Source organism: Bos grunniens, chromosome 9, assembly GCF_055505025.1.
Source record: "Bos grunniens cultivar Pamir isolate PY7600 chromosome 9, Bosgru_T2T1.0, whole genome shotgun sequence".
NCBI lineage: Eukaryota > Metazoa > Chordata > Mammalia > Artiodactyla > Bovidae > Bos > Bos grunniens.
The window spans coordinates 26194548-26213999 of NC_141173.1; the positions used below are offsets into that span (position 1 = coordinate 26194548).

General features: G+C 40.5%; 1 protein-coding gene and 1 long non-coding RNA gene across 18 annotated transcripts in view; both read right to left on the reverse strand.

Annotated features, from left to right (window-relative positions):
- The window catches only part of TRMT11 (tRNA methyltransferase 11), a 62307-nt gene extending 49799 nt beyond the window's left edge, over window positions 1–12508 (reverse strand). For 12 of the 17 annotated variants that reach the window (XR_015132305.1, XR_015132315.1, XR_015132310.1 and 9 more), the window contains exons 1-3: window positions 12421–12508; window positions 3976–4041; window positions 2097–2170 (exon numbers count right to left, since the gene is read on the reverse strand). Coding sequence is in view for 3 of the 17 variants with exons in the window: in XM_086316324.1 (XP_086172450.1) it covers window positions 2097–2170; window positions 3976–4041; window positions 12421–12492 (212 nt within the window). In the remaining 14 variants the exon portion in view is untranslated. Of the gene's footprint in view, window positions 1–2096; window positions 2171–3975; window positions 4042–6409; window positions 8445–11743 lie in introns of those variants that run through there. The other 5 variants (XR_015132309.1, XM_086316326.1, XR_015132308.1 and 2 more) reach the window with 4 other exon arrangements.
- A 3437-nt stretch (window positions 12509–15945) lies between these two features.
- On the reverse strand, window positions 15946–17244 carry LOC147365704 (uncharacterized). The gene is made up of 2 exons (XR_015132317.1): window positions 17059–17244; window positions 15946–16946 (listed from the first exon to the last, which is right to left on the reverse strand). It is a non-coding gene; the product is annotated as an uncharacterized LOC147365704 (long non-coding RNA).
- Between the last annotated feature and the right edge of the window lie 2208 nt (window positions 17245–19452).

Sequence of the window (19452 nt, forward strand, 5' to 3'; positions counted from 1 at the left end):
CACCCTTATGGCAGAAAAGTGAAGAGGAACTAAAAAGCCTCTTAATGAAGTGAAAGAGGAAAGTGAAAAAGCTGGCTTAAAACTCAAAAAACTAAGATCATGGTATCCAGTCCCATCACTTCATGGCAAATAGATGGTGAAACAATGGAAACAGTGAGAGACTTTCTTTTCTTGGGCTTCATTATCACTGTAGATGGTGACTGCAGCCATGAAATTAAAAGACGCTTACTCCATGGAAGAAAAGCTATGACCAGCCTAGACAGCATACTGAAAAGCAAAGACATTACTTTGCCAACAAAGGTCCATATAGTTAAAGCTATGGTTTTTCCAGTAATCAAGTATGGATGTGAGAGTTGGACCATAAAGAAAGCTAAGCACCAAAGAACTGATGCTTTTGAACTGTGGTGGAGAAGACTTGAGAGTCCCTTGGACTGCAAGGAAATTCAACCAGTCCATCCTATATCAGTCCTGAATATTTATTGGAAGGACTGATGCTGAAGCTGAAGCTCTGATATTTCGGCCACCTGATGCGAAGAACCGACTCTCTAAAAAAGACCCTGATGCTGGGAAAGACTGAAGGCAGGAGGAGAAGGAGATGACAGAGGATGAGATGGTTGGACGGCATCACTGACTCAATGCACATGAGTCTGAGCAACCTCCGAGAGTTGGTGATGGACAGGGAAGCCCAGCGTGCTATAGTCCATGGGGTCACAGTCAGACACGACTGAGCAACTGAACTGAACTGAAAAAGCGGCCAGGGATATTATTTCATAAAGTTACACAAGTATTACACAACTATTTACTGTACCATTACTCAAATGCATTCATCAAAGATATGAGCTATGAAGGAAGCATATAAATCTGGTTCTCAGTAAGCTATTTTAAGCCTATAAGATTTATCTTTGGAATTCAAACATCTCTCAGAGCCATAAATTTTAATATGCTAACATACAGTGATAATTACTCAAATGACATGTTTTTTAGTTCTGTTTCCATTTTCTGGTCATTTTTATTGACTAAGTAAAACTCATTAACAAGCTTCAATTTATGAGATTAGACTGAGCAATGCAGCTAGTTTTCAATTGTTGTTAAGTCACCAAGTCATGTCCTACTCTTTGGGACCCCATGGACTGCAGCATGCCAGGCTTTCCTGTCCATCTCCTGGAGTTTGCTCAAACTCGTGTCCATTGACTTGGTGATGCCATCCAACCACCTCATCCTCTGTTGCCCCCTTCTCCTCCTGCCCTCAATTATATGGGGGTTGTAATCTACTCAATAATAAAGCATTGCCAACCATATTAACAAAACTAGATATATGTAAATTCTTATTTGCACTGCATTATTAAGTATAATTTCCAAGCAAAAAGAAGGAATTTCTCAGAAATCTGTCAAAATCTTCAGGGAGTTGAAGAGGAGTGTTAAAAAAAAAAAAGCAAGGATAGCATAAGTTTTTCAATTTTAAAATGCTAATTGAAAATGCAGTTTAATTTCCAAACCCAAAGACAGATTTTTCCAACAACGAAACAAGAAGGAAGGAAGAATAGATACTAATGATGAAAGCCAGAAAACACTCAGGCAGGATAAACAAGAATGACATCATTATATTAATTCACATCAAGATATTATAATCAGAACTACACTAACAAATAAAACAGTAAAACATATTTTATGGTAGGCTTCATTTTTTGTCATCTTACACTTCACCGATCTGTTCATCTAATTAAAAAGCATATATAAGAAAAAGATTTTTAGGCTTTCAATACTTTGGTTATAATTAAATGTGGCATTTTTCCTATGTAATAACATAGCATTTACATCTTAAACCATATGCTTGCTTAATATAGAAGTTTAAAAAAATTATTCTAAAGCACGTGTTTCTGCATTTCATCATCTGAGATTCTCTCATCCACAGTTTCAGTAGGTAACTCTCCTCTGTTCTCTTACCACCATCCAGTGGCAAATACACATAACTACAAGCTAAACTGGGCTCACAACAATCAACCCCTTCTACTTTCTGCCAATATAGTGAAAGAACAGAGTAGTTACGAGAAGTCCAGCTTACACTCATGCAGGAGAACATAATAAGTTTTTCTTACTTGGCACACACTGTCCGTTTCATTAAGTTTCTGGCAATATCCTCAGAGGGAATGCTAAGAATCCAAAAAGGAGACTGAAAGAAATAATAATATACAACTTACTTCTAAGTGGTTTTATGACCTTATTTAAGAAGTCAGTAAGAAGAAATTCCTATTTGCTACTTTTATGTGACAATATCTAATCTGACACTAACCAAAATAAAAACTGCTCCAATAGTGGAAAAAAAATTAATTAATAGGTAACCTGTTAGGATAATACAGTACAAAATCAGAATTCTTTTTAAAATGATCATATAAATGAAAACATTTTTTACCGGAAATTTAAGGTTATTTAAACTTAAGGTTAATTTCATGTTTGCTCATATGTATTATGACCAAGAATTAATGCACATTTTACCCTTAAGTATAATCTCAGAATATTTTTTATTGTTGCTAAAATTTTCTTATAATACAGCTATTTTGTTTTGAATTACTAAGTAATATATGTCTGAATCATCTTTTTTTTTTTTTCTAGCTAGCTTTGGCCACCTAAGAGGGTGGGGTCTCTGCAATAACTATGATGAAAAATTATATAGAGTATATTATTCAATTATCATTTATTATTTTATCCAAGGAAAAAAGTTCCAAGTGCATCAGGGGGTTTTAATACCCAAGATTATAGGCATCTTTGTGCTCCCCCCAGATAACCACTTGCCAGAATGCAGCAATATGTAGCAGGACCCCAACCTCAGTTCATCCCCCTCACCCAATTATATCCACACGCTCTCTCCTTTCCTCCTCCATCAATAATTGAAGTTCACTTCCCTGGTGGCTCGGACGGTAAAGCGTCTGCCTACAATGCAGGAGACCCGGGTTCGATCCCTGGGTGGGGAAGATCCTCTGGAGAAGGAAATGGCAACCCACTCCAGTACTCTTGCCTGGAAAATCCCATGGGAGGACCCTGGTAGGCTACAGTCCATGGGGTCGCAAAGAGTCGGACACGACTGAGCGACTTTACTTCACTTCACTTCAGGTGTAAAAGTCCAATACCAGAGAACTTTCAATTTAAGTTCTCTCACTTTTTATGAGAAGACCTCCCTGCCAGACCCAGTCTTGATTCCAATTTTTATACTATCCTACAAAAAAATTCAAAATAACTCAAACAGGGAAAAGACAGTAACCTTAGTATTATTTTTATTAGGAAAAATTTTAAAGCAAGCTGAATTAAGTGAAATCATTAGATAAATTATGGTTGAGTTAACTGATGGAAAAATACACAGTCCTGTTAGTAATCAATGCTAAGCAGAGTGACTATATTATATGTGACTATATTATATATGTGATTATATTATATGTGACTATATTAATGCTATCAAATGAAAAAGAGATCCAGAAGTTCATTGCTAGTATTACAACGAAGGGGGAAAACATATATCAAAAGACTAGAAGGCAGTCTCGCCAAATTATAAGTCACGTCAAAGAAGAACTGTAAATGATTTTTTTTGTTTTTTAAACTTCCCCAATACACTGATAAACTGTCAAACCCAAACATATGGCTCATAAACTCACAATTTCACATATGCATAATTAATTTAAAATTATAAAATGAGTACCAAAAATAAGTCTGAAAGCAGCTAAATTCTAATTATACCTCATCAACAGAGGACAGACCTCTTTTCAATAAAGGGACAGATAAAAATTATGGTAGACTACCAAAGTAAAATTTAAAAACTAATAAAGTGAAAATTGGAGATAAATCTAACTTTCCAAAACAAAAATTTCCCCAAAATATCCTTTTTATTCAACTGCCCTTAAAAACAGACACAAGTAACTATATAAATTTAAGATTTCTAAGGATACTATATATATAGGTCTAATAAAAAATATAAATTCAACTTACCTTTCCATAAGTTTCCTGACTACTGATGAATTGACCTCCAAAAAGTGAAAGCAAAGACTTTATCTCCTATATTGAAAATATTAGAGAATACATTTGAACACATGGAACTTAGAAGTATAATAAAACACATTTATTAACACAATTAAGAAAAAAGAGAGAGGGGGTTGATTATCTACCTAAAGGGCTAAAATGTCAATACCAGACAAATTATAACTCTGGGTTCTGAAAATATTTTACAGTCACAACCATGGGAAGCAATTTCTGAGAAATTTCAGGAAAAAAAAAAGTTGTCAAAAGATTCTGAGAAAATGCCCTGATTTCTGAAAAGGAAAAAGCAGATTGCAAAAAATGGTATCTGACAATGGATCAATAAAAATAAAACCATTAGATGATTTGAGGATGTTCAGAAAGGAAATAACATGTTTGTAATGAGGTTTAGGACTCTTCTTCCCTTTAAATATTAATTTCATAAACATTTTTCTCCTTGGCATTAGGATTACAAGTTTTTCAGTAGGAAACAATATACTATATGTTGAACACTTAGGTGTTTTCTAAATTTTATCAGTTTAAAAGGCTAAATACTCATTTTCATAAATATCTGGCTTTTTCCAAATTTTAGATTGTTTCTTTAAGATAGAGATGCAATAAACAACGATATTACACCCAGAGATGTGGAAAGTTGTATGGCTTCTTAAAGTACGTATGGTCATAATACTTTCTTAAAGAATTGTTCTAAGTTATAAAGTGAGAGTATCAATTTGCCTTCACTACTGTTCAACTGGATGCTGTACTGCTTTTAATTCATTAAATATATGAAAAATAGCACTTTTGTTAAAGTTTTAATTTTTTGACTACTTGGATAGAAAATTATTTTTAATGTATGTTTACAAGCTGTATTTGGAACCATTCTTTCTCTAGAAAATAAAATCATTAGTTATGTATTAATTTATGATTAATGAAGACCAATAATAGAATTTTACCAAATGTCAGAAGAGAATACTTTACAGACTAAGTTCACTGTCTTGTCCAGTTAATTAGATGAATAAATATATGTTGAATTAAAAAAAAAAGAAAAGTGATTATTAGGGAGCATAACTATAGATTAATTGAATAAGTACAAGTTATGGTACTTTTTATCCTTTCTGGATAAAATTACAGAACTAGAAAGAGAATACAACAGGTACTTTAAAAACATCAAGTATGCAAAGTTGAAATCTGTTCAGATAGTTCATATGGCCTATGAAGCAAATACTTTGTACTGGTAAACACAAGATGAGAATACAAACTTTCTAATTCGTGCTGCTAACAAATTTTACCTTCCTCAAATAACATAAAGCAGGCAGACTCCCACTCCGCTGGGGAGGTCTTACACAGGATGAAACCCAATGAGAGGGTGCCTACAATCCCCTTTCCTCTCAGGCACGGGAAGGAAGAATTAACACCGAGTCCACGAGCCCTGGTCACCCTGGGAGAAAGTACACCCAGATTGTGAAAGCCCTCCACCTCCAGACCAAGAAGAATGGGAGGTTTGCACAGCTAGCGCCTTATCTGTTTTTCCTTTTGTCTGTGCAACGAATCTTTTTTTTTAATCCCAGGTACTAGAAGGTGCTGCATTCACCGGAATCATATGGACAGACCAAGAACTAGCACAGACTATCAGGAAATCACTCAAGGTAGTCCAACAGTTATTTTGCAACATAGGTGACACAAATGTAAACAGGAGGCATCATTCGACCTTGGAGGCCAGCCACAATTTGGTTTCCAGTTCTTCCAAATGGCAGCTATGTGATTTTATACAAGAATCTTAACTCCCTCGACTCCCAGTTCCCTCATCAATGAAACAGGAATCAGCTACCTCAAAAGGTTAAGGAGATCTGTAATGAAAAGAGCAAAGAACCTAGGCTGTAACTGAATGAATCAAGATAGTGATCACCACAACACTGTCCTTGAAGTTCAGTGGGTCAAGAAAGCAAGCAAGACTGACAATTATACTACTTAAAAGAAAAATGAAGTTATAGACTGTTTCTTGGCAAGAATGATAATTGTTCACTCCTTATTGAAGCATATTATGAATATGAATTCACACATTCATAACATACTTTCAAAACATGAAAGTTTGCTGCTCTTGGAATACAGTTAGAAATGAACAACAGGTTAAAGCACAAAGGTTCTAAGCATAAAAAAAAAGTGAGGATCATTCAAAATTTTACGGCATAGGATTAGCACCATTACCCAAAATCTAAGAAATGATTTAAAAGTCAGAGTAAACGTGATAATCCATGTTTCGAACTGAAAAGCAAAACACGTATTAAAACTACCACATCAATCTACTTGGAAAAAGCAAAACAAAATTTTTATTCATCACATGGCAAATTTACTTTTCAGTTAATCTTTTTACATCAGGAACAAAAATATGGCATGATCTGGGGCATACCTGATGCATTAATTCACACGAGCTTTGCAGTTCTTGTAGCCACTCACTTTTTCATCCATTTAGTTTGCTTCAGAACCAGCAGTAAAATCCAGGTGCCTAAACTTTACTTTTAGTACAATAAGGCAGCTGCCAACTAAAACTAGCCCTGATTAACTGCACAGAGGTAAAACCAGAACCATATTTGCACTCTTAATCTTTCACTTTAAATCACATAGGCTGCTACTCATTACAGCTTTCCTGTCTAGCAGTTCTAATAATGTGTGTGTGTGCACGCACGCATGCACACTCAGTCAAACCCAACTCTTTGCCACCCCATGGACTGTAGCCCGCCAGGCTCCTCTGTCCATAGAATTCTTCAGACAAGAATACTTGAGTGGGTAGCCACTGCCTTCTCCAGGGGATCTTTGCCATCCAGGGATCAAACTCACATCTCTTGTGCCTCCTGCATTGGCGGGCAGGTTCTTTACCACGATGCCATCTGGGAAGCCCTCTAACATAGGAGATGGGTCCAAAAGCGTGCTTGATTGCCTTCCCCAAAGAGATCCTATTTCACTCAATTCAATATTTATTAAATGACTAATATATGCAAGGCATTGAGCTGTGTAAAGATTCACTGAGCTGTGTAAAGACCCTGAGGGAGCTAGGGTCTAGTAGAACTAATATTTAATAGTAACTGAAATGTGAGGTGTACAACAGTAAAGGCCCTTAAAGAAGCAAAAAAAAAAAAAAAAGACAAAACACAATAATAATATACTAGAGTACAAAGGAAGAAAAGATTGCTTCAGTTTTAGAAGAAAACTTTCAATGGAAACTCACTTTAAGCCCTGAAACACAGGGAGAATCTATACAGAAAGAGAACTTTGAGTGATGGCAATTCAATTCAAATCTAATTCAGGTAACTCAGATTAAGCCTCCCGTTGAGAAGAATTAAAAAAAAAAAAAATGACCTCTACTTGAAGGCATGAGAGATTACAAGAATTACCAAATCAAGATCCAGGACAGGACAGATATCTCAAGGTACAGTCACTCTTTCCCTGGGAAATAAATCAAATCCAAGAGTAGCGGTGAAGGTGGACAGCTTAATGGAGCCAGAAGAACAAAAAAGAGCACAGGGCCAACAATGGGAAGGAAAGAAAGTTTGATAAAACCACTCAGTTCAGACTGGAATCCCCCAAACCTATGCATATTATCAAGTGCGTGCAAATCAGAGCAGAGACAGAACTCGAGGCCTGAAAACGAGTTCAAGCGATCCTTGATGGATCGCTTTAATGGAGTGTTTAATGGAGTTTTAATGCTCCTATCTTCCAGAGCATTTGCATCATCCCAGTATTCATTTCTTTTTTTAAATAAATTTTCAAATATATCTGGCATGTATTTTAAAAACACCCAGCACACATATGAAAAAGCAGCAAGAGAAACAATACATGAAAGAAACTGATCCATAGGACCCCTTTTATCAATTACATATTTTAACACAGCAGTGCTTTCTATATTGAAGAAGATAAAAGACAAAATTAAGAATTTGGGCAGAGGATTAAAAAAAAAGAAACTGCATATCTGAAAAAGAATCAAGTAAAAAAAAAATCATGAAATCTAAAATAAACAAGTATGTGGGCAAATCTAAATGAACACTGACTATATAAAATCAATAGACTGAAGAGTGGTACAGGAAAGACCCAAACAAGATGGTGGGAATGACAGGGAAGGGTATCTGGCTGCGCTGTTTGTGGCAGAGGTCGTGGGAGGACGCAGAGAAGAAAATCATGCAATGGCAGGCTTTAAACACCAGACTAGAGTTTCAGCCTTAGGACAATGGAGACAGAAAAAAGATTGAGTTCTGGGGAGATGGAACTGGCACAAAGGAAAGATACTAAGAAGAACTTAAGAAAGAAGAAACAGGTAAACAATCAGCAACTACTAGGGATGCTGTTTTTAAAACTGCAGCCTAACCACGCCATTCTCCCTGCATTACCTGACTACAGGCACTCACCCTCCTTGGCTGCTCTCTAGTTTCCACCCTGGTGGATTAGAATCCTAGAGGATTCTAAGTGGTATCCCTTCTCTGGGACTCCAGAGTTACTTTTTAAAACACAAATGACTGCTAGTCACTTCATGATTTAAAAAGGAAAAAAGTTTGTTACTTCTTGGCTTAAAAAGGAAATTAAAAAAAAAAGCCAGTGGTTCTCCATGATCTAAAATAAAATCCAAATTACTTCCAACAGTTTCAAAACACTTCAGAATCTGGATCCTTGCCACCTCTCTAGCCTCACTGTCCATTACTTCATCCTCCTTCCCCATACAACCCACACCCAAACCACCATAAACAACCACCCCTCCGGGCCTCTACACTTGCTTTCTTTTCTCAGTGAAGTGGGCTCTTGAGTCCTCTTCATCCCCAGAGTATCTTCCTCATCAATTAAGATCTAACTAAAATATTACTTCCTCCATGAGACTCTATGCCCTTGCACCTCATCTCGCCGGTGCACCTGCTCAGCCACACATTAGTCCTGAATGAATGCAGCAGTCTTCCTTGGAAACTCGTAAGGCCAGTGGACTGAACACAACTGAAGAGAATCACAGAATCCTGGCACAATTACAAATATGTGCTCTTCACCCCAGCTGAGTTTTCCACATCACTCTAACACGCGAGTCCCTCTCTACCCAATAGTTTAGCTCATCAGTTCCCTCTTTGCTCTCAAGATTGTTTCAAAGTTTTCTCAATTTCTCCATTCAACTGCTTGGTCCTCTATCTTTCAAGAAAGTACCTTGACTCATTCATTACCTAGAAAATAGCCCTTCAGGCAACTACCCTCACCTGCTCTAAGTCTCCTCTGCCCAAGCTCCCTCCTGTGGAAAGGCCAACACCTCCAGCTGTGTCCTTATACCCACTTTCCCCTTCCCTCCAGCCGTCAAACACAGCAATTTCTCCAACAGGGAAAGGGATTCTCCCTCAACTCTAGGTCTCCCTCAAACTGTTAACCAATCTCTTACTTTCCATTCTTGTGTTAAGAGCAGTCTATCTCTGCTTTCTCATTTTCTAGTGATCACTAAACCAAGTAATCTATTTCTTCCTAAAACTATACAACCACTCTAGAAAAACCCTAAAGCTTTATCCTCTTGATTTCTTTGGTCTCACATTAAAAAACAGAGACATCAATTCGCCGACAGATGTCCATACAGTCAGAGCTATGGTTTTTCCAGTAGTCATTTATGGATGTAAGAGTTGGACCACAAAGGCTAAGTGCTGAAGAATTGATGCTTTTGAACTTCGGTGCTGGAGAAGACTCTTGAGAGTGCCCTGGACTGCAAGAAGAGCAATCCAGTCAATCCTAAAGGAAATCAACCCTAAATATTCACTAGAAGGACTGATGCTGAAGCTCCAATACTTTGGCCACCTGATATGAAGAGTCGACTCACTGGAAAAGACCCTGAGACTGCAAAAGTTGAAGGCAAGAAGAGGAGGAGGTGACAGAGGATGAGATGGTTGGAGGGCATCACTGGCTTAATGGATATGAGTCTGAGCAAATTCCAGGAAAGAGTGAAGGACAGAGAAGCCTAGCGTGCTGCAGTTAATGGGGTCGCAAAGAGTCGGACACAACTTGGAGACTGAACAACAAGAAGAACAACTCTCTTCCTATTCTGACGCTTGCCTATTTTCCTCATGACCTTCTTTTCCCACTTCCCCTTAACATCAATGCTTCCAGTGCTGTATTTGGCCTACTGCTTTTTTTGATGCTATGCTTTCTCTGAATAATTTCGTTCTCTCTCCTAGAGTTCATATGCAAAAGACTTCTAAATGTTAGTTACCAGCTCATGCAGCTATATTAAGATCCATGCATACTCATATTCACTGCCTCGTCATGTCTGTTTGGTGTTACACAAGCATATCAAATTCAGCATAACCAAAATTTAAATCTTACTTCTGCCCGTGCTATTTTAAACAGAAACACCTTGATATCCATCCCAGGACTCATCCTTGATTGATCCCTCTTCCCCCCACCTTCAACCAATCATCTAACCGTCAACCCTCATCATCAAGCCCTGATGATTTTATCACCTAAATGTTGTCCCAATGTATACAGTCATCTTATTCCTTGCCCTAATTAAGGCTTTCTTAATTTATTAACAAGACTATTCCAACAGACTCAACTCCTAGCTCCTGATTACCCTCAAATCCATCCTCCGTACTGCTTCCAAAGTGATTTTTAAAAAATCTGATTTTGTCACTTCCTTACTTAAAATTCTTCAATAAAATCTCCAAGTTCCAGAGTATTTAAGGCTTTGCATTTTATGAACCCTACCCTTCTCTCCAATATATTGGCCACCTGATGTGAAGAACTGACTCATTGGAAAAGACCCTGATGCTGGTAAAGACTGAAGGCAGGAGAAGGGGATGACAGAGGATGAGATGGTTGGATGGCATCACTGATGCGATGGACGTGAGTCTGAGCAAGCTCCAGGAGTTTGTGATGGAGAGGGACGCCTGGTATGCTGTAATCCATGGGATCGCAAAGAGTTGGGACACTACTGAGGGAACTGAACTGACCCTTCTCTCCCAGGCAGAGGTAAAGAATTCGCCTGCCAATGCAGGAGACACGGGTTCAACCCCTGGGTTGGGAAGATCCCATGGAGAAGGAAATGGCTACGCACTCCAGTATTCTAGCCTGGGAAATCCCAGGACAGAGGAGCCTGGTGGGCTAGAGTCCATGGGGTCGCTAAACACTTGGACACAACTTAAGACACTACAACAACAATCCTTCTCTCCCACTCTCTTGTCATTCTTTGCTACATATTTGGTAATTCAGTAATAATGAATAGCTTGTAATTCTAATTTACTTGTGTCTCTCCCTGGCCTGGCTAACTTCTACTCATCTTTTAAGTTACAGCTCAAGTGTTATACCCTCCTGAAAGCCATCTCAATGGCCAACATCCCCCACCCCTCAGATTTCCCTTCCATATGCTGGTATTTCACTGCGTGTCTATCACTGCACTTACCAAAGTTATTTCATAATGCTCTGTTTACGCATCTGGTCACCCTTTATCCTAAACGGTAAACTCCGTGAAGACAGAAAATCTTGTCGTCATTATATCCCCAGCGTCCAGCACATTCTATTACATGTATTCTGAAAATCTTTCTTGAATGAATAAAAAACTTCCCCAACTTTTCATCATTCAACCCTAGCACCCAAATTCACCACCACTACTCCAACCCCCATGAAATTTGAGCCGCATATTCGATACTTAGAATACTACCCGAAGCATTTCTGTCCGCTGTCTCTATTTTCCCATAGACGAAAAGCTCCAGCAGGAAGAGGACCGGTCGTATTCACCTACCTGCTGCTGCTGCTGCTAAGTCGCTTCAGTCGTGTCCGACTCTGTGCGACCCCTTGGACGGCAGCCCACCAGGCTCCCCCGTCCCTGGGATTCTCCAGGCAAAAACACTGGAGTGGGTTGCCATTTCCTTCTCCAATGCATGAAAGTGAAAAGTCAAAGTGAAGTCATTCAGTCGTATCCGACTCTTCGCGACCTCATGGACTGCAGCCTACCAGGTTCCTCCGTCCATGGGATTTTCCAGGCAAGAGTACTGGAGTGGGGTGCCATTTCCTTCTCCAGTGCATGCATACATGCTAAGTCGCTTCAGTCGTGTCCGACTCTGTGCGACCCTATGGACAGCAGCCCACCAGGCTCCTCTGTCCACGGGATTCTCTAGGCAAGAATACTGGGGTAGGTTGCCATTTCACCTAACTCCGGTTAACTGGCACAAGGACAGAAGAATAAATAAATATGCTTAGCGAGGATGTGAAGCTGTTTCGGACTTCTCTCTCACATCCTCCGCGGAGCTCAGACCTGTCCCAGGGGCCGAAGGATTGGAGGGGACGAGTCATCTCCCCGACAAGCACAGACCCCCAATCCCCGCGGGCTCAGAGTGCGCGGGTCGCCTCCACCCGCACATCAATCCCCACCGCGCCGTCGTCTCCAGCCAGAAGCAGTGGACGGTACTGCGGGCTCACCGGAAGGCGGAACTCCAGGTGCTCCTGTGCCATGAGCAGAAGATACCTGTTCAAGATACCCGGCGGCGCCATCGCAGCAACCCACAACACGCCTGCGCGGTCCAGAGTGTCTCATCGCTTTCTTCCCCCACACACCACTTCCGCTGGGGGCGGAGTCTGAGCCGGAAGCGGGAGTAAGGCGAGCGGGGCACTGTCCCGTGTTTCCCAGCTGTTGGAATTTGAACCCTGCGGCTCCAGGGGAGGCTTCCTCTGGTACTAGGTGCGCGCTGGTTGAGGCCACCTTGTACTAGGAGCTTGTGTGGGATGCTGCGTTGTGTTCCAGAGCAGGTTGCGATGAGACAGTGTAGTTCCCAGTGATCCTCCACCTGAAATGTACTTTTAACTTTCCCTGCTGCTACTGCTAAGTCACTTAAGTCGTGTCCGACTCTGTGTGACCCCATAGACGGCAGCCCACCAGGCTCCCCCGTCCCTGGGATTCTCCAGGCAAGAACACTGGAGTGTGTTGCCATTTCCTTCTCCAATGCATGAAAGTAAAAAGTGAAAGTGAAGTCGCTCAGTCGTGTCCGACTCTGTGCGACCCCATAGACTGCAGCCTACCAGGCTTCTCCGTCCATGGGATTCTCCAGGCAAGAACACTGGAGTGGGTTTTCATTTCCTTCTCCAGTGCATGAAAGTGGAAAGTGAAAGTGAAGTCGCTCAGTCATGTCCGACTCTTAGCGACCCCATGGACTGCAGCCCACTCAGGCTCCTCCATCCACGGGATTTTCTAGGCAAAAGTACTGGAGTGGGGTGCCATTGCCTTCTCCTACAACTCTTCAAATCCGAGTTCTAACTGAACTGAAATTTCACTTACTTCAGTGCAGACTTCTCCAACCACTTTAGGCTTGGGGACTGACTTAGCTGGCCCACTCAAGATTTAGTATCCTTTTTATATTTTCGGTAACTTTCAAAGATACTTGCCTTGTAAGCCAATTAGACTCAGCTCTTGAGGACGGAGGTCATCTCAACAATCCATTCTGTACCTCACAGAAAACAAAGTGAAAGTGAAGTAGCTCACTCCTGTCTGAGTCTTTGGGACCTCATGGACTGTAGCCTACCAGGCTTCTTCGTCCATGGGATTTTCCAGGTAAGAATACTGGAGTAGGTTACCATTTCCTTCTCCAGGAGATCTTCCCGACCCAGGGATTAGAACCTGGGTCTCTCGCATTGTAGGCAGACGCTTTACTGTCTGAGCCACCAGGAAAGCCCTCCTCAAAGTAAGTACGGCTGATCGTTGAACAAGATGGATTTGTACTGCTTGGGGTCCAGTTATATGTGGTGGTGGTTGTTTTTCCACTGAGTACTAAAGTACTACAAGATTAGAGGTTGAAGGGCCAACTATAAATTTTTACACAGATTTTCAATTTTGCAGGGGCTGAATACCCCTAATCCTTCCCCAAGACCCCACCCACACGGTTTTGTTGAAGGATCAACTGTACCTGAGTTGTGGTGTTAGGCTCACGTGACAAGTCCACAGCCAATTGTATATTAAAACAATGATGTAAGTTGCTTCTAACTATTCACACTGGCACAGATTTGATAGCAGATAGTTCATAAGTTCTAATAATTTACATATTCTATGTGTATGTTGTTGCTTTTGAGGGTACTGAGTCTTTTGTGCTTTTGAGACCTGTTTTACATTGTACATAATATTGTGCAAAGTACAGAAGGGTTGGTATTCTGCATATCCCCACCATCAAGTGCCAAGATCATAGCTGATGCTTAGTGGAATTGATTAAGAGCATAGGCTGTTGTCAGTCTTAGGTTCAAACTTCAGTTCCACTGTTTACCATCTATATGCTCTTAAGCAAATTTCTTTGCCTCTTTTACGCTGTTTTATCAGAAATGGAATAATACTGCCTCGCTTAAGGGATTGTTCTGATTGAGATAATTTACATAAAGAGTTTAATAAATTGTATGGGGCAAAGGGGCTTTCCAGGTGGTGCTAGTGGTAAAGAACCCACCTGCCAATACAGGAGACGTAAGAGAAGTGGGTTCGATCTCTGGGTTGGGGAAAGGGCATAGCAACCCACTCCAGTATTCTTGCCTGAAGAATCTCACGGACAGAGAAGCCTGACGAGCTACTGTCCATAGAGTTGCAAAGAGTTGGACATGACTGAAGCAACTTAGTACATGTAGGGCAAAAAAAAAAAAAAAGGATATTTTTCTTCTCGTAAAAAAAACTGTATGAGAATTCCTCTTAACAAGCCATCTACTTTTTTTTTTAGGTAAAATGTCTTGATAAGCCCACTTGAAGTAAGTGAGCTTCTGAACGTCTCTTGGCCAAGGCTTCAGAGAGGAATAAAACTACTAGATGTGAAAAGGGAGATGTTGACTCCTTTAAGAAAAGAGGCCAAGGTAGGCACAGACCCAATGAAATGTTAGGGCAAGGATGTGCAGTGCTTGATAAACCCCTATCCCCCGAGCTTCTCAGAATGATTAAATACTATACATGAGATTTTGATGGAACAGCTTTTTAAGTTTTAAAGAAATGCTGGTTTTCATGGCTGGGTTGATTTGGTGCTGTGATGAAATACCAAGTGAGAATACTGGCCCTAGGAGAACCCAGATGAATTCAAGTTTCACAGATTTTTCACGTTGAGATCCTTTAAGCTAAGGTTCATAACTAAATCACCACTAATTCTTCACTCCAGAAATGAGCAGGAGAGCATCTGCATCATGAATCTCAAAGCGTTGGCTACATGGTCCGGGGAGATAGAAATTAACCCTGCATAGGCCATTAAGGTTAGTGTGAAACTACTCTGAGATCAATTAAACTGCCTTTGGAGGAATCACAGCTAGAACTGTTCAACATTTTGGGGCTTTCTAGAGTAGTTAAGGAGCAGCAGGAAGGTATGGATTTGGGAATTTGGTGTTCAAACTAGCATCTAGAGACTTACAATTAAAAAAAAAAATCATTTTGTTGAAGTATAGTTCATTTACAGTATTGTGTTAGTTTCTTGTGTACAGCAAAGTGATTCAGTTCTACATATATATATTCTTTTTCATATCCTTTTCCATGGTTTATTATCAGATATTGAATGTAGTTCCCTGTGTTATTCAGTAGGACCTTGCTGTTTATTCATTCTATATATCATAGTTTGCATCTCCAACTAAAAAAAAAAAAGTACTGGAAGGAGTTAAGAGGTTCAAATTCTGTCTTCTGGGAGCTGATCCAAAGCTCCATTTTTGTTTCATCTATCCAGACAGATCTCTTAGAGACCCGGCTCCTCTTGTGAGATTGGAGCTTCTGGGATAGGCTGCTCATATTAAAAACCCAGAGGTATTCCCGGGAAGTCAGGAGAGGAGAATTTTGAGTTCAGGTTATAATAGGTCACTACAGTGTTGAGACTAGTAGGACATAGTGAAGCTAGGAAAGGAGAGTTAACAGGCCCAGCAGCAGAAGTGGGACCATACATCTAACTGAACATCTAACACTTGAAAAGTGTTTAGGTGTCGCAAAGAACCACAGGGATTGTGAATCAATTAGAGGGAGAAAAGTATGTATTAAGGCTAGATTTTTGCAACAAATTAAAAGCAAGGGGATTCTGAGCAGTTCAAAAAGTACGTATTTGTTGTAACAAGTCATATAAGAAGTGAAAACTTCACTATATGAAGCATTCCTGAGGGAGTTCTGTTTCACAGGATTTCAAAAGAATACTCGGCATTGTCAGTCTTAATGAAGATAATTCAGGAAGAAAAGAGAAAAAAAAAACTGGCTGCTTTCAGGAAACAAAACGGAACAAAGTGGGACTCTGAGTTCAAACTCAGCTCCTGGAGGCTAAATTTCCAACAAGCAAGATCTCTAGATGAGGATAAAAGTAGATTCCATCTTCTGGTCGAAAGACTCCCCAGAACAAACCTGAAGTCCCAGTTGCAAACTAGACCAACTAATTTGCTTCCTGTGAAGCACAATCTGTGCATAGAAAAAAGTGTGAAGGGAAACAGGCTGGAGATTCAGCCTTCTCTCTTGGTCGTCCTGCCACTTTCAAATAATCAAGGGCCATATACTTCCAGGCAGATGTGATTGAGTTAGGCTGGAAGCCAACTCTCCCCAACTGAGCAACTGCATGAAATCAAAACAATTTTTCCAAAAGGAGCCTGACCTAGGGGCTGCTGCCAAAATTAGGGATGCCTTTCGTCTTAGGGCCTGTCCTTAATTTCTTTTGTTTGCAATGAGATCGATTGCAAGATATGAAAAAATGGTTTCAGTCTTTTACTCCACTTCAAATACAAGGCCATGCAAGACCTGGGTATCATCTGCACTGCTCCAGGCTTCAGCTTTGTAGCTCAGGTGGCTCTGCACATCTTTGTACATTTATGTACATTTATTATGCCATTTATTGCCATATAATGCCATTTATTACTTCTCTTGGGCAGAACTTGTGTACTAGGCGTAAGTTCACAGTGCATGTGTTTTATCTGAGCCAGATCTTTCGTCTTTTTCTTCCTCCTCGTTTTCCTTCTCTTGCTTCCTTCTTTCCTTCCTAAAATATAAGAAGCAAAATATGATATCTAAATAAAGGCTTTTGACAAGTGTACATGCTGAATTGCTTCAGTTGTGTCTGACCCTTTGCAACCCTGTGGAATGTAGCCCACCAGGCTCCTTTGTCCGTGGGATTCTCCAGGCAAGAATACTGGAGTGGGTTGCCATGCCCTGCTCCAGAGGATCTTCCCAACTCAGGGATCAAACTCTTGTCTCTTGTATCTCCTGCAGTAGAAGGCAGGTTCTTTACCACTAGGGCCACCATTTGTTTGCAGATATTAAGTAGGTGTGCAGCTTTCCTAGGGGAAAAAAAACACACACAGATTTTTATTTAGGTACAATTCCCAATAATCACCATCTCTTGATCCTAGCTGCTTCCCACGAGTAGGAAAATAATCATATATAGTTAGCTTCAGGTCCCAGAGAAAGATTTTCTTGAACATCTACTGTAATAGGGCCCAGAGAAGTTTATTCAATCCCATAGGACACAGGTTCTCCAGTTTAACTGCACACTGGAATTACCTGAAGACTTTTTAAAACTACAAAGCCTGGAATCTATCTCCAGAGACTCTATAATTTGCCTGGTATGTGGCCTGAACACAGTTATTTTTTAAAAACTCCTCAGTTTTTATTTACTGTGCAGCCACCAGCATATCACCTGGGAACCACTCAGAAATGCAAAATCCTGTCCCACCCTACATCAGACACTCCAGTGTAGGGCCCAGTAGTCTGTTTTCAGTGAGCCCACAAGGTGATTTGAATGCACAATGAGGTTTGAGAATCACTGCCGAGGAGACAGGGGCATGGATGATGGATGGGCTTTGAGTCCCAGGTACCAGAGATAATAGCATGTTTTGCCTTCTTCGCACCCACCTTTGGGAGGAGAATTTATGTGATAAATTTGCAAAACACTGCAAATATTTTCTCAGAAAATATAACAAGAAAATATTCCTCTCTTACTAGCCAGAATGAGAATCAAAGATAAATCTCCTTAGCTGAGAAAATACCTAATATAGCCTCCTGTGCTAGGTCACTTCAGTTGTGTCCAGCTCTTTGTGACCCTACAGACTGTAGCCCACCAGGCTCCCCCGTCCATGGTGATTTTCCAGTATAACCTCCTAAGGTAGGTGAGTTCTTGTGGCCCAGGCATGGTGATTAGAACTGAGGCTTCAGAGCAAGTTTTTAAATTCCAGAGTGAAAGTGAGATAAATGTGTCCCCAAGGCAAGGAGAGAAGAAGTAGAGGAAAAGTGAGTCAACAAGATGGCAGGAGCTAGATAACGCTTTCCTCTTGCCCTGCAAAGGTACGGTTGTTAGCTGCAGGAAATGCTTCATGTGGGTGGATTCTTTGGAATCTCTGAGGTTTCAAACCTGAGTTATCTTGGTCATGGACACTGCTGTAATGCCAGGAAGGTCCTAACATCTAGGTTGTACTCTTGATTTTGGGATTGAAAGCTGCCTGAAATCGTTAAATCATGGTGCTTGACCAGATTTTGGTTTGTTATGGTAATGTTTTAAGAGACGCAGAAATTAAAATACAATATTTCCTGAGTGGTGGTATGCATCAGTCACCGGGTTAAGGCAGTGGGAATACAAGGATAAAAAAATCATCCAACTAAGAGTTTTAAATCCAATGGCAAGAAATACACCATATTTCCTGGCTAGACTGTGTAAGGTCTATGCTAGGAAAATAAAATGTCATGGACCACAGCTGATGGTACATTTAATAATGCTGTGGTTGGGGATGGGAAGTATCAGACATGACTTCCCTAAGGAGGCAACGTTTTAACCTGGCCTTTAAAAGTGAACAGATTTTCAGAGGTGTGCTCAGTTTAGTTGAAATAGTAAAAAACATCTGGCATGTGGACTATGAGAACAGGAGATAAAGCTGAAAAGGTTGCTGAATAATCTTGATGGTAAATGGACGTTTTCATAAGAAAGAAAATTGCATAATCGGGTCAGTAATTTAGAATGGACTCTGATGGAGGCTGTGTTAGAACGGAACCAATAACGGAAGCAGAAAGCCCAGTCGACAGATTCTAGTAACATTCAAGGCAAGAGAGGATGAGTGTCTGGAAAGGCAGCGACTTTGGGCACTTACAGGAATGAACTGATTTTTGTTTTAGCTTCCTTCAATACACAGTCTTATGATACCATAATGATACAGGTCGTTAGGGAGCATCCGCGTGTGCTCGGTCGTGTCAGTTGTGTCTGACTCTGCAACCCTAATGGACTGTAGCCCACCAGACTCTTCTGTCCATGAGATTCTCCAGGCGAGAATACTGGTCTGGGTCGCTGTGCCGTCCAGGGGATCTTCCTGACCCAGGGATTAAACGGATCTCTTGTATTGCAGGTGGATTCTTTACCCGCTGGGCACCTGGGAAACCCCTACATGTCATTCATTATCTATTTGTCCAAACCCACAGAATGTACCACACCAAGGGTAAACTTGAAGATAAACTATCAACTCTGGGGTGATTTTGATGTGTCAATGTAAGTTAATCAGTTG